Source organism: Scophthalmus maximus, chromosome 5, assembly GCF_022379125.1.
Source record: "Scophthalmus maximus strain ysfricsl-2021 chromosome 5, ASM2237912v1, whole genome shotgun sequence".
NCBI classification, from domain to species: Eukaryota; Metazoa; Chordata; class Actinopteri; order Pleuronectiformes; family Scophthalmidae; genus Scophthalmus; species Scophthalmus maximus.
In genome coordinates, this window is record NC_061519.1 from 13,104,407 (window position 1) to 13,122,672 (window position 18,266).

An 18,266-nucleotide genomic window follows, 5' to 3' on the forward strand; every position below is an offset into this window, starting at 1 on the left:
GACAAGTAAGAACAACCATATTTGTACACACACGTTCACATCCTCGCGCGCTCGTCTGTACAATAAACCCGACTCAGAAAGAAAAAGTCTCAGAACTATATGGTGACTTTTCGAAGACATGTTAGCCTTTATTTTCCACTTTTTTTTACAGCATCCCGGGACGTGCCGGCTCCACGTCCTCTTCCTGCAAAGAAAATATAAAACATTTGAACATTTCATAATTACTCACTTCAAGCCAGTCAACACAGTAAAAAACAACAAAATAGTAAGTAACAGTCATTTGCTTTTTATGGAAATCTGCCCAAATAGGGAAATGTTTTGGCAAATAAACTTTTTCAGACAGAGACTCTAAGGACTGAAACAACTTACTGCAACATATAAGAAACTCTGCCAACTAGGGCTGCAGCAGGCGATTATTTTCATTATAAATTAATCTGTTGATTAGTATCTTGAGTAATCGATTCGTTGTTTGGTCCATAAAATGTCACAAAAAGGTGAATACTTTTGATTGTGTTTCCCAAACCCCAAGATGATGTTTTGTAATGTCCACAAACTGGAAAATATTCACATTTAAGAAGATGAAATCAGAATATTGACTTTTTTTCTTTAAACCGATTGATAGATTATCACAATCACATTTAGTAGACAATTACTGATCAATTTGTTGATTTATTGTTTCAACTGTTGGGACAACTGCATTTCATTTCCTACAACAAAAGCCTGGTTCATCAAACTTGTGACAACTACAACAGTGAGGCGTTTTTCTTGATTGGCTTCTTTGCCATTTGTGGGTTTACTCATTTTTGTCGTGCTATTTGATGAATTTGCTGTCATGCTTCTTCAACTCTATCACATGCTATTTTTGTGTGTCTTAGGGGCCATCTTTGTTGTTGATTGTATTTTCCATGTTATTATTGTTAAAAAAAAAAAAACATTGCTCAGGAACAAGCTGCTAATTTTACAAGTTGTCAAAGAAAATTTTAAATCAAATAAATAATACATTTACTAAAACTGCAATTATTTGTTTTTTGCCACTTGGGGTAGCACAACAGAAAACACTAAATCAACATATTATCTAGTTAAGTTGATCAGACGACTATTAAAGTTGCATTAACACCAATAAAACTCAGTTACCTCCTTTGCTGCCACTTCCACCTCTGCCTCTGTTGCCGGGCCCCCCTCTGCCAGCCCCCCGACCTGCAGGCTGACCACTGGTTCGCCCCGCCGAGCCTCCTCTGGCCTTTTTGGCCTTAGGGACTGCGTACCCCACGGTCACCTTGCTGCCATCTATCTCACAGTCCTCCATGGCTTCTCTCACAACTATGCAATTTTCCTCGCTCTCAAACTCCACAAAACCAAACCTGAGAAGAGTGAACCAGACTGTGTAAAAGAGACTTCAATGGGCGGTAAAACATTTAAAATATTTTAACCATTGTGATGTTAAATAATAAACTAGATGCCACCCACTTCCTTGAAGCTCCCGTGCCTTTATCTACAGCGACTCGCGCATCGACGGCTCCTTCAAAGGCACTTTTGAGCGTCTCTGCAGTCGTCTTCTCAGAAAGGCTCCTGACAATCAGTGTTTTTGATTTCACTAAAAAAAAAAAACAACAACAACAGAACTGTGGTTTTCAGAACTCATACCGAGGCAAACTGACATTAGAAACACTTCAAATTGGTCTTTCACTATTTGTAAATATCAATTTGACATGATTGAGCAGCTTATTCAACAAATAGTAACATGGATAATGAAGCAGAAACTGTCACACATACCTTTCTCTGGCCTTTCTCTCATTTCAAAGAATTGCACTCTGATCTCCCTTTTGCAGATCACTAAGTTATGGGTTGTTTGCAAAGCCTTTTCAGCATCTGTCACAGTTGCAAACTCAACAAAGGCAAATCTGCAGAGGATGACAAGTTCTTGAGAATATTCAAATACTTTCTTCTTCGAAAAAAATAAAAATAAAAATGGGAAAGTGTACTTACCCTTTTGATTTGCCTTTGTTTTGAGGAATTTTGATGCTGACAGCTTTCTGGAAGACTTGGTTGAGTTTTTTTTCTTTCACGTTGTAAGACAAATTGCTCACAAATAAGGTGTTGTTTGGAGGAGCGGCAGCTGCGAGACAAAAGAAAGACCTTTAGTGAATGCTGCTAAATTCCCAAGTCCAAATTTAATTTTCTGATGTTCAGAACCAAATAAAGACAGAATGTAAATAGCTATTAGTGTTATAATAACTATTGACAATACAATTTTAAATTCCCATGGATTTACCTTTTTCTTTGCCGTCGTCATCATTAGCTTTGGTGACTTTGTTCTCTTTTGTTTCTCCTACAAAGTCCACGACTAAAACGCGGCCTTCGATCTTGGCACCTTGTTTCTTCTGCTGCACTTTCTTAGCAATGCTTTCCTTTTTAAACTCCACAAAGGCAATCCTGTTGACAAGGAACAAACTTAATTTACAACACATGCAAATATCCATTCAGTTTTTTATTGTCTAATAAACACCAGACCGATTGCATTACTAAATATAGAGAGAGAGAGAGAGAGAGAGAGAGAGAGAGAGAGAGAGAGAGAGAGAGAGAGAGAGAGAGAGAGAGAGAGAGAGAGAGAAATGTATGTTTTGCACATTTGACAAATTGTAAACTCTCACCCTTGGCTTGGGCCTTCGGTTCCACCAGGAAACCTGACGTCGATGGCGTTGTTGAAGATTTTCAGAATGTCTTCTTTTGTTGCGTCATAGGGGAGGTTCTTCAGAAACAAACATCTGGCATCTTTGACAGCTACAAACATGGCAGTCTTCAGATTAGACCGAATGTCACACATCACATGACTGTTATGTATGTTTATGTTTGATAAATCATTATGTCGCATGTGATTGTGGTTTCATCAAAGAGGCTACCAGTGCATCTTTCTCTTAAGTGCAGGGTAGCACATTAAATTGGTGCATAATCAGATAATGAGGTGAGTTACCCTTTTTGTCCTGTGGTGCTTTCACTGTGTCCGCACTTTTGACCTTTGCTTTAGCGATCTTCATCGGCTTATCAAGGATGGTCTGTCCATTTAACGTCAAGCCTTTGGTCAAGTCCATCTCTGAGGCCAAATCTACAAATGCATGTTTTCTACAACAGCAAAAGATGACTTTTGAGTTCATTTAGATTCTATGTCAAATTCACTTTACTGCTAAAAAAAGAGAAATAAAATAATAACTTACTTTGACCGATCTAATCTGATGTCGTGAAACAGAAGACTTTGTGTCATGAAGTACGTTGCTAATGAATCTTTGACCTCTTCAAATGTTTTGGAGCTGTTCAGGTTGCCGACATAAAGACAGAAACCTACAACAAAACACACAGTGAATGTGTGAGGGCAAAAACCTGAATAAAAAAACGAGGGACTTTACAATAAATTTAACAATTGGTCCTATTTCGAGTTCATACCATCATTGATGAGCTTTGTTTTCTTTGGAGGAGAAGTCTCAGTGTTAGATGGTGCCTTCCTTTTCCCACTTACTGTAACAAATAGAAAAAAGTTAGTTATTTGGTTTAAATATCAGTACTTACATAAAGATAAAACATTTCACAACAGTGAGTAGGATTTCTGAAATCTCCTCAGATTAAAGGTGTAAAATCCTCTGCAACTGTCAGTAAACCATTTCCAAATATAGTACGTTTTCTACCATATCCATACTTGTCTCCTGTCGATAAATATAAATATCATAAAAAATACCTACAGAGTACTTTTGTGTGATTTACACATCAAGGTCTAAATATTGTCTTCAAAAGTTCAGATGCAGTTTCAAAAATGTAGAGAGATGCAAGGTTTTACTAGTTTTACAGTTTTTGATTTAAAAAAATGACAGGGATTATATTCATATACAATTTCCAATGGCTGCTGATTTAAATGACTACTAATTAAGCGTACATGTTGGTAAAACATTCAGGAGGGGCTGATTAAATCAATGCACGCAGTCTTAAAATGAAACAAGATTTATCTCATGGGGGGGTAAATAATTAAATAAGAAACAGAAAAACATGTAGTGGTCCGTGTTGATATTATGGCAGTGGCCACAAATAAATCAGTGTATTGGGAAACACTAAGTGTAAAAATACTTTGGGTTTATTATGAAACTGTAGCGGGGTCAGAGGACGTCAGCTGACTAGACCAGAGTGATAGGTCCTTCAACGGGGCCCAGGACACATTTGTGTTCACGCTGCTGAAAGAATGTAGCCACGTGTCCCAGGCCCATTGCGTCTTGGGTGCGTTCACACAGTACTCGTATCCACTTGGGATCGGATGACTCGGGACAGTTAATACCAAGTCTGAACGGGGTCGATTTGAACCAGCAGTTTTGCTGTCCCTTCAACAACTATCTGTTTACCTCCATTTGATTCCTGTTTAACAGGACTGCTCTGTCCTTCCTCAGGCTTGTTTGTCCCAGTTACAGTAACTGTGCTGTCATTTCCAATGTCCATTTGAGAATCTAAAGAGGAAACTTCATTACTGGCACTCCTCAGAATTGCACTCACACATTGCACATTGATTAGGTTGCATTTCTACTACCTTGTTTGTCTATGACGTTCTCCGTCTCTTGCTCCATCTTTGTCTCTATTACCTCAGCCGAAGAGACTGCTTGAGTCTGTTCTCCTGGAATGATAAAAAAAAAATTATTATAGGAGCTGTGAAAACCTGTTGGAACCTTTTGGAAATGTTGTGAACGCAGCCTCCATTCCATTCTCCAGGAAAACCTACATTTTCATTTTTTGTAGAATTTCCTCAAGTCGCTAGAGCATCACTTTAACTTTTGGTTTCAACACCCATATGTAATCAGAAGCTAACAATACAACAGCAACTTGAATAAAAATATTTGGGTTTATTAAAACATGTTTTTTCTTGGATTGTACACTCGATTTGTCATTCAACCTAAATAGTTACGATCTTAATGGTTACAACCCTTGTAAGGGAGATAGTGACATAAGACCTGCTACTTTTGTCTAACAGATCACACTGCTTTATTTTTTTCAACACAGAGTCATGTTTTTTTTAGTATCAGCCTTACCACTATCTATCATCGCTTCGGCAGTCATCTGATCACTTAGGTCGGTTCTCCTTCTCCTCTCTGAATCATCACCCTCCACTTCTTCATTCTCCTTCTCCCACGACACAGATACAGTGGGCGTGCTTCCTTTGACTTCAATGACACAGTCTATCGGAGAATCTAAACACGTAGATTCATTACTAACACTCCTCAGAAATTCAGTCAGACATTAGACGCGTGTTGTGTTTGAGATACCTTGTTCGTCTTGGATCATCTCCTCCTGTATCGTCGCCGTGCTCTCGGTGGGAGCATCCTCCTCTGTCCCAGCTATTTGTCCACTTGAGCAGACAGCCTCAGTCTGTCCTTCTGAAAAAGAAAACGTGAATCAAATATTCAATCTAATAATTTAATAAAGTTTTTAGTTATTAAGTCCAATCAAGTCATGTTCCCTGTAAAAGAAATGACTTGCCAGTGTTGCACGCTTCTTCTCCAACTTCATTGTTGACAACTTTGCTTTGTCTTTTTTTACGTCTCGGCGTCTATAAGAAAAATCAAACACATTAATAACAAAATGAGAGACTGTGTGTTCCCTCTGAGAACAGGGCTCCAGCTTAAAAGTCACTAAAGTGTATTCTTTTTTTGCATTTTAGATCACAGAAAGTAGTGGACTAGTGATGTATGACAGACCCCAAAGATTCAATTCATGGTAATATGCAACTAAAACAATGCAGTAAATCCTAATATATCAGATGTTTAAACCACTAAAAGTCGAGCGTTTCCCTTAAGAAATAACTGACATGCTTGATTTTAAAAATGTGCGTCACTGTCAATCAATCAAAATTAGAGGATTTGTCAACTAATGGCCCAGCTTAACTATAGAGTTAAACCCAATAACATCGTATAACTATGACCCAGTTGAAGGTTAAACAGTTAAAACCGTGTTTGCAGGTAGAAGTTTGGCTTTTGGCAGTGACTTCTCACCAGCTAACCAAACTGTTAGCTAGTTAGTCTGCGTCACGTAAGAGCAAACAGCAGTTAGCTTCGAGGCGTTCAGTCGGAACGATAGATACGTAATGTAACGGATTCCTTACGTCTGTCTTTGCCATTTTGTGCGCTACAATATCACACACGTTCAGGCTGGGAGTCGTCGCCGGGGAGTACACGTGTGCTCAGCTAAAAACACCCGCTACCTCATGCGACTGATTTCAAAACTACGCTCTGCGCATGCGCGCGCTACTACGGGTGCCGAAGAGGGCGAGAGGAGGCACGGTGGTGAGTTGTTTTTTTCCCCAAGCTGATTTCGCGCTCAAGTTTAACTTTCTCACATTTAGCCAATTGGCTTAACGTGACTCAGGAGTTCGCCAACTCCTACTTGAGCTATGCGTCCCCGCGCCACGCCTCCAGGCTCGAGTGGCTAGTGTCGTTGTGGGAAACATATTTGTCCGGCGCTTTGAGTTTCCTGTAACGCGTGGCTTTGTTCAGCATGACAAACGGACTCCGGCGATGGATTGCTTTGGACACTTGTGACCGGACTTGAACTTGGGACTGCGGTCCGAAGGTCTCGTTACAGCCTCAACGCGGCAGGCCACCCGTTGCAGATAAGCTCTGGCCGCGCTTTAAATTTGACCAGCATGAGTTGACGATGGCAGACGTCGGGCTGATTTGAGGAAAACTGTTACTAACTGTCTGCGATGGGGAGTCAGAGGAACGGATTCAAGAGGGAGCGCTTCGTTTTGTCAGTGGACGTCGGCACAACGTCTGTCAGGTGTCACGTCTATGACCAGGAGACGAAGATCCGAGGATCATGCTCCAGCCAGGTCTGCTCCGTCTTCTCCTCTCACAGAGAGATCACCTTCATGCATTTCCTGCAGCTTAAATTCTTACTATCGTTATTCTTCTTGCCATATACTTTGTCCAGGTGGTCGCCTTGTACCCAGAGGTCGGACATGTGGAGATGGACCCAGCTGCCATATGGAAAGGCTTCATCACTGTGGTCAAGGGAGCTGTGCAAGGTACAGTTACATCTCCTTACCCAGTTTGGTTTTTCCCTCAAAACAAATAATCCAATCAAGCCAAGTCAAGTCAATTTTATTTCTATAGCGCATTTACAGACGGCTGAGCCGCACCAAAGTGCTTCACAAGAAAGTGCTTAAGTGCAATAAACAAAGAATAATACAATAGGTAAAGTAAAGCAAAAAGAAAATTTAAAAGGTAACCAGGGAACACTATGCACTGGCACTTAAAAAAAAGAAAAGGAGACACTAATCGAAGGCTAGTGAAAAGAGGTGGGTCTTTAAATGGGACTTAAAAATATTCAGAGACTGGGCTGCACGGATGTGCAGGGGGAGGCAGTTCCAGAGTCTTGGGGCCGCTACTGCAAAGGCTCTATCCCCCCTGGTTTTTAGCCTGGACCTGGGCACTTCCAACCACAGTTCGTGCTCTGGAGGGGATGTGGTGGTGGAGAAGATCAGACAGGTACGTGGGGGCCAGACCATGGAGGGATTTGTAAACAGTCAGTAGAAGTTTAAAATCAATGCGGTAGCGGATCTGGAGCCAGTGGAGTGATGCGAGGACCGGGGTGATATGTTCGCGCTTTTTTGTGCAGGTGAGGAGTCGGGCGGCTGAGTTCTGAACCAACTGCAGGCGGCGGAGCTGTGATTGATCAATGCCGGTGTTAAGAGCGTTACAGTAGTCCAGTTGAGATGTTATGAAGGCATGGATGACTCTCTAGATCACTCTGGGGCAGGTAGGATTTGATCTTAGCTAGGGTTCTCAGGTGGAAAAAGCTTTTCCTAACTACTGCACTGACCTGCTGCTTGAGCTTGAAGGCACTTTCAAAAATCATGCCCAGATTTCTGACAGAAGGCCTGATGTTAGAGGCGAGAGGGCCCAGGGCATCGGTGGAGAAGGCCGGAGATGATTTGTCAAAAACAATGATCTCTGTCTTACTCTCATTGAGGTTGAGGAAGTTTGCACCCATCCATGCCTTGATGTCAGCCAGACAGTCAAGCAATGAATGTCGTCAGCAAAGCAGTGGAAGGAGATGTTGTGTTTGACCAGGATTTCCCCTAGGGGTAGGATGTACAACAGAAATAGAATGGGACCTAGTATAGAGTCTTGAGGGACCCCGCAGGTGAGGGGGGCAACAGAAGAGGTGGACTCCCCAAGCTGGACAGAGAAGGTCCTGTCGGCCAGGTAGAGCTGAAAGACCTTCAGGGCTGTGCCTTTGATGCCTACGTGCTGCTCGAGTCGAGACAGCAGGATCCTGTGATCCACCTTGTCAAAGGCTGCTGTAAGATCTAAAAGCAACAGGATCACAGGGCTACCTGAGTCGGCAGCTAGGAGCAGGTCGTTAAGGACTCTCAGGAGAGCAGTCTCTGTGCTGTGGGCTGTTCTAAAGCCAGACTGGAATTTCTCATAAATGTTGTTGTTAGTTAAAAAGGATTTCAGCTGGACATAAACTTCTCGCTCAAGGACTTTAGACAGGAAGGGTAGTTTGGAGATAGGCCTGAAGTTTGAGAGGATAGAGGGGTCAAGGTTTGGCTTCTTTAGTAGTTGCTGCACCACGGCATGCTTGAAGGCAGCCGGGACGCAACCAGAGGAGAGGATGATGTTGATCAACAGTAGAAGGAAGGGGGCAACTGTGTCGAAAACTGTAGCATCCTTGAGTAGGCGGGAGGGTAGACAGTCAGAGGGGCAGTTGGAGGGCTGCAGATGTCTGACTGCATCAAAGAGGGAGGATAGGGTTTTTTTACAATAATAACGTAATGATAATTAATAATAATACATTTGCGTGTGTGCGTGTAGATGCAGGAGTGCAAATGTGCCAGATACAGGCCCTTGGCATTTCCACTCAACGAGGCACCTTCACAACATGGGACAGGTAAAACATATTAAAAATAATCAAATCACTTATAGTATTTAATCTGAAACTGGTTGTAGTTATTAGTCTACAAACTTGAGATGAATCACCCTTTAACCTGGCCTCGTATCCATCCTGAGTCAATTTCAGGTGCATTTCACTTCATCTCTCTTCTTCTTGACAGGAAAAGTGGAGTTCCCTTCCATAACTTCATCAGCTGGCAGGACCTGAGGGCCGCGGACCTGGTGAAGTCCTGGAACAGATCCTGCACCATGAACGTGGGCATTTGGCACTAACTTTCATGTAGTGAATGAGGAATACTACTAAAGAGGAGGGATGAAGTCGTAGAACTTTTGAAGGATTTGAATCAGCCTGTGTGACTTTTTGTTTAACCTCAGGGAATCCAGGGTGTGATGAAGGTGCTGTACTTCCTGACCAGGCAGAAGCGGTTGCTGGCCGCGAGTCTTATTGTCTTCTCCACTCAGCATGTTAGCTTGCGCCTCGTCTGGGCCCTGACACACTACAAGCAGGTGAGTACATATTTGCATGTGTGGAGTCAAACATTTCATCCTTTTTAAAGTTTATTTATAAAGTTAAAAAAATAAAAATCCAGCTCTGTAAATTGGAAAAAAAAATGGTGTGCGACAACACTCCCAGACACATAAGAGACAGTATGAATGCACACTCTATGCACTTCTACTTGTGTGCTGGTCTGAACCACTGTAAACATTTAGTCACATCAGAGTCCAGTGTGCAGTCTCGTCTGATACCAGAAGACGTCACAATTAATCCGACAATGTTCATTGTCGATAAACATACTATTTGTGTTCCTGATAAGTAAGTAATTTGTTTGGACAATAAAATGTCAGAAAATTCCCCAAACTGACATCATAAAAAATGTTGAGCCAACCTCTCTCCATCGTGATTCCCTCTTCGCCCAGATTCGTCAAGCGGTAGCTGAAGGCAACTGCTGCTTTGGAACAATAGACACCTGGCTCCTGTACAAACTCACAAAAGGTGAGCTTACGTTCTGTGTGAATGCCCTCTCTCTCTAGGAGTGCAAATTCTTTTGAAAACGGTGCGGTAATATATCGTTTGTCCAGTGGATTACATTTCAAACTGTTGAACAGCATTTTAAGACCCAGGCTGAATGTTCTTTGTGCTTCCAATCCTATTGCGTCAGTGAGGAAATTTCTCAGAAATGATTTAGCAAACTCCCATGAGAGAGGGAGAGCTGGAAAAATTACTCTCAAACAATTGTTTTTTTGTTTTTTTCCAAACAAGGATTTCTTTTAACAGTGACAACTTGTCTCTTTTAGGCAAGGTCCATGCTACAGATTATTCTAATGCCAGTTCAACAGGCATTTTCGACTCATATCAGGTCTGTTCAATGTCACGTTTATTCATAATTTCTGTCTGTGTTTGTTTTGAGGTTTTTGTTTTTCATATCACTGTAATGTGACTTCTTTTTTTGCAGATGTGTTGGAGTGGTTTACTCTGCTCTCTTTTGTCTCTGCCTCTCTCCATTTTCCCCAAGGTAGAAAATACAAGGTGGGTCAACTATTTCCTTTGAATTATGTTGCTGCAAAGTACAACATCACAGTGTAGATATTAAATGAATGTACTTTCAAACCCAAAGCCTCCAGTTGGCTTTTCAGATGGTTGAAAGGGAGTGTGAGATGATGCATTGTCTCTGCTTTCTCCTTCATGGTGTACCAGCCATGACTTTGGTTCCACTGACCCGTCTATCTTCGGTTTATCCATTCCTATCATGTCAGTGGTGAGTTGGAAAAAACATATGTTATCTGTGTGATTAAGATAAAAGAAGTCATTACTTGCAACCCTCTCCATTTATGCCAGCGTGTCACCACCATTATGTTGTAAAAAGAATATTCATCCAGATATTTAGTTAATCAGCAACTTGGAACATGCACCTTGTGTTTCATTCAGTTGAAATTCAATGTTAAAACTGTTAATTGGATAAAATTAATACCTACCTAAGGGCTAAAAATTTAATTTTGTTTGTAGTTACTTGGTGGTAGAAGTTATAGAGACAAGACAGTGACATAAATTGGGACAGGATTGTACAGTATGATTTAGGCCTTCCATTAGTAAAAACTTTGGAGTATCCCAGATTTCTCAACATGTGAGTCATGTTCAGTGTTGCTGAGTTGAGACTAAATCAGTTTAGGATTCAGTATGTTTGTAACAAACCCAGTGTCCCTCTGTTGCAGATGGCCGACCAGCAGGCGGCCATGTTTGGAGAATGTTGCTTCGATGTCGGTGATGTGAAGATCACCATGGGAACGGGCACCTTCATGGATATCAACACTGGGTGCAAACCACACACATCTGTAGCAGGTAAAGCACAGTGCGCGCACATTAAGATGAGAGTATGCACATCTGTCCACAGAGGCACATTACAAGCCTACGTTTCTCCTCTGTAGGTCTGTATCCTCTGGTGGGGTGGAAGATCGGCCCAGAGGTGGTGTACCTGGCAGAGGGCAACTCAGCAGACACGGGCACTGCCATCATATGGGCACAGAAACTGGGTGAGCTGTATGCGCAATGAGCTGGGGTGGAAGGAAACTGCAACGGCTTCAACCATTTACCAGACTCGTATCTATAAACCCATGTGTTCGACAAGCGAACCTAATTATGATCAGTATTGTTTTTGTGAGCGGAAGATGTGATTGGACAAGATTGTCATTCAAGGCTTTGCAAAATAACAATTATTCTTTTCTGGGAGTATAACGGTTCTGAAACCGACGGTAACAGAAACCACGGCACAAACAACCACAATCTCGAATTGCGATACAGGAAGACAGAACCTCGATACTCTGACCAGCTGCCATCGCAGCAAGTTGAGCAATACAAGTGAAGTTAGTTTATGTAGCTCAAGGTGAAAAATTATCCTGAGATTAAAGACCACCGAGCACAATGGAGTCAACAGTTTGGAAACATTTTGGTAAAAATGAAAAAATCAAAACAAAGGAAAAGAAACAAGGCATGAATGAAACCGTGGGAAAAAAATCAAGATCGGAACAGGACTGTGGATTTGGAGAATCATTCAATTCACATTATTTTTTTCACATCTTTCACTTTCAATTTTTATATGTCGTTTTTTATATAATTCATCTTTGCGTTGTCATGTACTCACTCGCATGTACTGATATTTTCTTTTAAAAGTACAAAACACATTCACAACGCACATATACTGTGGAGACAATGAGCAGGTTTTTGTGAGATTGGGGTCGTCAGCAGGTCGTCTCTAAAGGAGAGACTCCTGTGTTGATTAATTCTATTTTCCTTCATTGTTAAAATTGTTGACACTGGGCTTAAATTCCTCGTATAGAAAATAAAGACGAGTCAGGACGAGCAAACCCACAAACCTGACTGATGCTTGTTGTTTGATTTGACAAATTTGCAGTTTCCCTTTTACACATTCTGATTCAAGCACAGGCATCCCAGCATCCATAAGGGTTCATTTACCTATTCCTGTATTTCTTTCTTCTTATTATTTCTCTTAGGTTGCCATTTTTCTTTCATTTTTCTTGCGCCACTGTCAGGCATATCGCAGCAACACTGACAGCACACATTCTTTGGTTGGGTTTGAGTGGAGAATCAGAATCTCAAAAAATATGTAACAAAGCACTCCACAGTTAAATACAGAACACAAGTTGTTTCCAATCACAGGATGATTCTATATTTTATAAAACAGTTGGAAGTCCTTCTTCTAAAGTTATGTTAAGTTTTTTGCTGTTGCTTTTGTTTTCTCAGCCTCCGAATACATGTGATCGACAAGGGTTCCCACTGCTCATAGGGAGCGTAGTGGAGAATGTAGCAGCTAACGACAGATATATTTCCCTTGGGAGTGGGTGGGAACCAAAAACAGCTAACAGAAGAGGTTATAATTGTCAGGTGGCCAGAAACATGATTCCAAATGAAAGGTAATGTTCCTCTGTGTCTGCAGGATGTGTAATAGGCAACTGCATGTCAATATGTTCAGCATAGCCACTTAAAAAAGTTATAATATGTCAGTGTTGTGTTTTCAGTTTGTTCCCTGGTGTGATTCCATCTGGATAAAAAAAACAGTGGCCAAAATCTATTCTTGTCTACTCTTTTATATTAAAGTGAATAAACATTTAACAATATATAAGTCAGTTACTGACGGATTTAATGTGTATGTTGTTACAGATCTCTTCTCTGACATCCGGGAGACCAGTGCCATGGCTTACAGTGTCAGTGACTCTGATGGCGTGTGCTTTGTACCTTCCTTCAGTGGCCTGCAGGTACAGTAGATGTGTTTCAGTACAACATGTGTGTCAAAGAAAGATCTGTTTGTTTTTACATACAGTTGTGATTGACAATACATATTGTTTTTTAGCCATCACATGCATGTATTTCCAGTTTTCCTTATTTTCCACTGTAACATTGTTGTCTTTTTTTTTCTCTGCCTACCTTTGTGAACTGGCCTTTGTAAGTGTTTGTCCTGAATGTTAATAGCTTATATGCAAATATAAGAATACAAAACTGTGTATTAATTGTTGTGTATTAAAGTAAAAAATTATAGCTACACCCTTGCTGATCAGAGACTGTTGAGTTTCAATTAACTGCAAAAGACATAAGGACTAATTGTTTATCTCTGTTCTCTTTGTATCATATACATTTTTCATTTATCCAAAGGCTCCTCTGAACGACCCTAAAGCTTGTGCTTCACTCATGGGGCTCAAACCTTCAACCACCAAAAGCCACCTGGTCCGTGCCATACTGGAGTCCGTCGCCTTCAGGTGGGTCACGTTAAAAAGATTGTTCCTGTTTGAACGTCTTTACTCCTCATTCGCCTTCGTGCAAATTGACGTTCTTCCTTTTACGTTATTTTTACTCTTTGCAGGAACAAGCAGCTGTATGAGACTATGATGAGAGATACTCACATCCCCATCACAAAGATCAGGTACACGTTTCATCCTCTGTGTCAGTTTAAGCAGTACAAACAGAATGTCTGAGATTATTGTAATGTTAGTTCGCTGTACAGGTGTACGTGTGCGTCCTGCAAATTTGTAGACTTTTTTTTTTCCCATGTTGAAAATCGAAGGAGCGATTCCGCCAGTGTAGGCCGATGTGTGTTAGTGGGGGAGGGTCCGCGAGCGATTAGTCTACTGCTGGGGTCACGTCATCTACACTCGTCATCATTCTGCCCCCATGAGCGCATGAACTCTTTTGTTTCTTGTGGACTTTATTTATGAATATGACCGAGAAGGGACTCACGTCATCATGTAAGTTACTGTTGCCCATGAACGCATAATGACTTAGTATAGTGAAAGTGGAGTCGGATTCTCTTGGCACCTTTTGTCAACTTTTCCCAAGTCCTATGAATCCTCCATTACACCTTTCCTTGACCTCATGACGTTTTCCATTGAGGTCAAGGAATAATAAATAGGAAAAGACGATAGGAAGGACAATCCGAATATACCCATAGTATCTGTGATTCCCTTTGTCTTTGACAGTTCGTTCCAGTCTCTTATGATGATACCTATGCCTTGTTTCCCGTTTTTGGTTCCCAGTGTTTTTTCCTCATGGATTACTTTTGTTGGATTTTTCCTTTTTGTTACCTGAAAGACTGCATGTTTTGTTTTCTTTTCCTTTTATTAAATCTTTAGTTTCTGCACTTTGCATTCTGGGTCCTGCTTCACCTCCACCCCTGACAGTGTGTTGACTGTCGTCGCGTCTGACGTCAAACTCAACAATGGTGAAAATAACCATTGACGCTTTTTTTCCACATTCAAATAAAATGTGACATTGGGCAGTTAAAATGGGCAAAATTGCGTTGCAGGTTGGATCAAGGTGTGCCCCTAAATGTTCTGCTTGTGCTCCTAAAATTTTCAGTAAGGGGCTACAGTGCTCCTAGGGGGAAAAAGTTAGTCTGTAGCCCTGCCATTGTGCAATATCTGATGGGATGTGGATTTTATCCAGCAGACTGGATGTAACAGAGTGGACTCCTGTGTACCTCGCTTCTACTAAGGCATCTCAGTTTTATTGGCAATCCATTAAGGGTCTACTTCATGTTTCTCTGATGCCATTCCAGTAAAGGGAGTTGCAGTGTAATTGAGTGCTCCGTCTTCCGTTCTTTCTTTCTCTCTCAGGGTGGATGGTGGCGTTTCCGCCAATGACTTTGTCATGCAGCTGACTGCAGATCTGTTTGGCAGAAAGGTAGCCAGACTCCAGCATCGTGAGATGTCGTGTTTGGGGGCTGCTTTTGTCGCTGGGCTAAGAGCGGGTATGCAGAATTTAATTCACGCACAACATTAACATTACGCTGTATGATTTTTACAGCCAAAACATTTAATTTGTATTTGAATAGTCACTTTTAACCAATACTTTTCCTTTACTTTGTGTCTCTGAGTGTCCTCAGAGTTGTAGGATGAAAGCTGTGTGATGTTGTGTGTCTGTGAAACAGTTTGACACTTCAGTGTTACTCTTTACTTTCACAGTTCTCCTTCATTGCTCTCTAAAAATATATTACAACACTCAGTCATGACATTGAGTTTCATTTGAAAAGCTATGATCAAAAGTCCTATTTTTATTCCTGCTGACAATGGCCGAGGAAACCAAAAGAAATGCTCATGTTTGTTATGTAACCTGTTTTCTGTTAAATGATTCACATTATGTAATTAGATCGTTGTACATTAGTCGGTGCTTATTCAAATCAAACACGATGCACTTGTCCTTGTTGTTTTGAAACAGACCAGGAGCTTTTGGAGGAATGAACTAATTTGTATCACTCGCACTTACAAATTCTACATTTGTAGGATTTCCAGTGTTAAACATGTCCTTTATAAAAAAAAGATTTTGTGTTATTAATGTTCCCTTAAGTCTTCCTTTATCCTCATCTGCCTCTGCAGGCTTCTGGAGGACCCGGGAAGAGCTGAAGAAGCTGCAGAGCACTGACAAGGTTTTCTTGCCTAAAGTTGTTGACAGGGATGATTCTGGCAGTTGGAATCGGGAGTACACCCCCGTCCTCCAGAGCTGGGAGAGGGCTCTCCGACGTTCCATGAATTGGTATAGCAAGCCTTGACTTTGGATATACACACAGGGTAATCCAGGGGTGGACCCAATTAAACATTTGAGTACATGAAAGCAGACGGTCATTCTTTGTGAATCAAAATGAAAACCTGGCCCAGAGTCTAAACAAGTCTTTAACAAAACGGTGGTAAAGCACTGATCACTACAGCTGAAAGCAGGATTGTGTGCTGGGGCGTGGCCATCATTTCAGAAGTGAGGGGGACAGATTGTTCAGGAGTAAGACGATTTTTACCTAATGATCTATTATTATTAATTCTCAAAAAATTTGAAAATTCACAATCCTGTTGTACTCCTGCTGGCTGGCTGATTTTCTGTACATTGGGGCAATATATTTTACTTTTACTTTTTCAAACAGTCCACTTCACCCAGCTCACATCCCCGCTTGAAGGCTGCAGAAGTAGCAGCGTGATTACCGTGCGTAATTCGCCTGCCCTCTCTCATGGTGCGTTCTTTTAAAATGGATTGAATGGTTGTACAGCTGGGGGGACATATACGGTAACTGCAGGGTGCACTTCCCCCACCTACCCGGTGTTTCCTGTCCAGGGGTCTCATTTATAAAACTGTGCCTAGGATCCTTACTGAAAACAACATTTGGTGCCACAGCAGCCGGATCAATAATAAAAAGAAGCATTGGGAGTGGCGACATGTTGCTGCTGCTGTCAACTGTCAGTGCGACAGAGCGGACAGTGGCAGAACTTAAGAAAAGGTGTTCCGATCTGAGGGTTTACTACATCTTTCTACTCCTTTACCAACATGTATTTAATTTGTGTTGCTTGAGTATTATTTTAAATGTGCGACACAGAGAATCTCATTCATCCAAGGTGGAGGCAAAGAGGAACGTGTCCACAGCGCACCCCTCGCCACCCCCTGTCTGTTAATAAATGCTGCAGTGTCTCAGGGCAAAGGAGAAGTTTCTGTGTTATGTGCTGCTGTTGAGCGAAAGAAAATGAGTTGGTCACCAGAGCAATGAGAAAAAATTGCGAGCGCTGTGTGTGAGGCATCAATACTTATAATCGTTCTTCTCACATTTGCTTTCTACAATCTGACTTCAGCTCACTACCTCACCATCTGTGTCGCCTATCCCCCTTGTCTCCAGAATGTGCGTACACCTTAAGCATGGGTCAGAGTTTGCTCACGGTCTGCACATTCTCCCGCCAAGTTTGTTTTTTATAGATCACAAACTTTGCGTGGGAAGTGGCATACGCACATTTCCAGCCCCGTTTTGTGCGTACGCCACGTTTATAAATGAGACCCCTGGTCTAAACCAAGCCAAGCAACCTTCACACCCATGATTTGTTGACCACATACAGACAGCACTGTATCTTTACTTGATCCCTTCACGCTTTAGCAGCATTTTCAGATGAATGCTGTGGTCATTCTAGGTCTCTGTTTTACTGGAGCCTCTTCAAAGAATTTTATCCAGATGGAATCACATTTGTTGTAGTATTTTTCCACATGAGGGCGCTAATGACTGTCGTTACAGCTTTTTAATTAAGGAAGTCGCCATAGCAATTACCTGTTAATAAGGAGCCATGGGTTCAAATCATTCATCTCAGATTCACACATGATCCTCTGCGGAAGAAGCAAAGAGCACACTTTGATTGTGGTCATTATACCTCATACCTCAAGATTCAAAGGGCCTCACTGTTATAGAATAACATTTGCTTGTCGACTAATGAAACTGTAGATTAGCACGTACATTCTACTCTGTTGTTTAGGTACATGTTGATCAGGGAAGCTCATAGTCTTTATCTGTGTGTTTGTTTTTTGTTTTTTATTGTTCCAGCTTTATGAAGTTCAGAACAATGTCATATGATAACGTTTTGACTCAAGTCTTTTACCTGACCTGATGAACTCTGATGACAACGCTGACAGCTCTTATTGTGTTATGATTAAATGTGTCTGCAAAATAAACTGAAGCTCAGTGTAGAAATGTTCTGCTTGCTGGTTTTTGTTTAATATTGTTAACTATTGTTTCTCAATGTAACATGGTTAATGCTACTTTTTTATTATTGTTATAGAAAGTGATACTATGAAATTAACACCTCGGAGCAGGGAAATTAATTATTAGTTTGTGTTATCATCCATTTTGTTTCCAAATTTGTATGGTGTGAAAGGGCCAAATATTAAAAAACATATATAATCAGCAGTTGCCTGTGGTGATTTGAGCGTGTGGTGTCTCAGCAGGGTGAGCGAGCAGATGCTGCCTGAAGGGCCTCACCTCCACATGGACCCTGGGGAAGTGCCGTAGTCTTGTGCCTGGGGAATTATCAGAAACACAGGCG

General features: G+C 41.4%; 2 protein-coding genes across 5 annotated transcripts; one reads left to right on the forward strand and one right to left on the reverse strand.

Moving 5' to 3' along the window:
* Positions 1-103: 103 nt before the first annotated feature.
* Positions 104-7,977, reverse strand: LOC118310284 (nucleolin). 4 transcript variants are annotated; one of them, XM_035633076.2, is made up of 16 exons: positions 7,846-7,977; positions 5,506-5,575; positions 5,292-5,402; positions 5,058-5,204; positions 4,562-4,645; positions 4,380-4,481; positions 3,439-3,510; positions 3,213-3,336; positions 2,972-3,120; positions 2,652-2,781; positions 2,273-2,433; positions 1,987-2,116; positions 1,774-1,901; positions 1,468-1,594; positions 1,135-1,361; positions 104-184 (listed from the first exon to the last, which is right to left on the reverse strand). In XM_035633076.2, exons 1-16 carry the CDS (start codon positions 7,879-7,881, stop codon positions 129-131), a joined length of 1,854 nt encoding a protein of 617 aa, XP_035488969.2. In that variant the 5' UTR covers positions 7,882-7,977; the 3' UTR covers positions 104-128. The 4 variants fall into 4 exon arrangements, with proteins under 4 accessions (XP_035488969.2, XP_035488968.2, XP_035488970.2 ...); XM_035633075.2 differs by having other exon boundaries at positions 5,058-5,216; XM_035633077.2 differs by lacking the exon at positions 7,846-7,977 and adding an exon at positions 6,128-6,277 and having other exon boundaries at positions 5,058-5,216.
* gk5 (glycerol kinase 5) lies at positions 6,292-18,127 on the forward strand. The gene is made up of 16 exons (XM_035633080.2): positions 6,292-6,853; positions 6,955-7,048; positions 8,844-8,919; positions 9,083-9,176; positions 9,297-9,428; positions 9,840-9,915; positions 10,218-10,279; positions 10,376-10,449; positions 10,618-10,678; positions 11,133-11,259; positions 11,346-11,450; positions 13,096-13,190; positions 13,585-13,688; positions 13,793-13,852; positions 15,042-15,175; positions 15,801-18,127. The coding sequence occupies exons 1-16, from the start codon at positions 6,728-6,730 to the stop codon at positions 15,971-15,973; spliced, it is 1,593 nt and encodes a 530-aa protein (XP_035488973.2). The 5' UTR covers positions 6,292-6,727; the 3' UTR covers positions 15,974-18,127.
* Positions 18,128-18,266: the final 139 nt, after the last annotated feature.

Coding starts and splice junctions, on each gene's coding strand:
- LOC118310284 (XM_035633075.2), bottom strand. CDS start 7,881: ATGATTTTTGAAAGTGCCTTCAAGCTCAAGCAGCAG. Junction 5,217..5,291: donor GATGATCCAAGACGAACAAG/GTATCTCAAACA, acceptor CTACGTGTTTAG/ATTCTCCGATAGACTGTGTC. Junction 2,782..2,971: donor AGCACCACAGGACAAAAAGG/GTAACTCACCTC, acceptor CCATGTTTGTAG/CTGTCAAAGATGCCAGATGT.
- gk5 (XM_035633080.2), top strand. CDS start 6,728: ATGGGGAGTCAGAGGAACGGATTCAAGAGGGAGCGCTTCGTTTTGTCA. Junction 10,450..10,617: donor CCCAAGGTAGAAAATACAAG/GTGGGTCAACTA, acceptor ATGGTGTACCAG/CCATGACTTTGGTTCCACTG. Junction 13,689..13,792: donor CTGGAGTCCGTCGCCTTCAG/GTGGGTCACGTT, acceptor TACTCTTTGCAG/GAACAAGCAGCTGTATGAGA.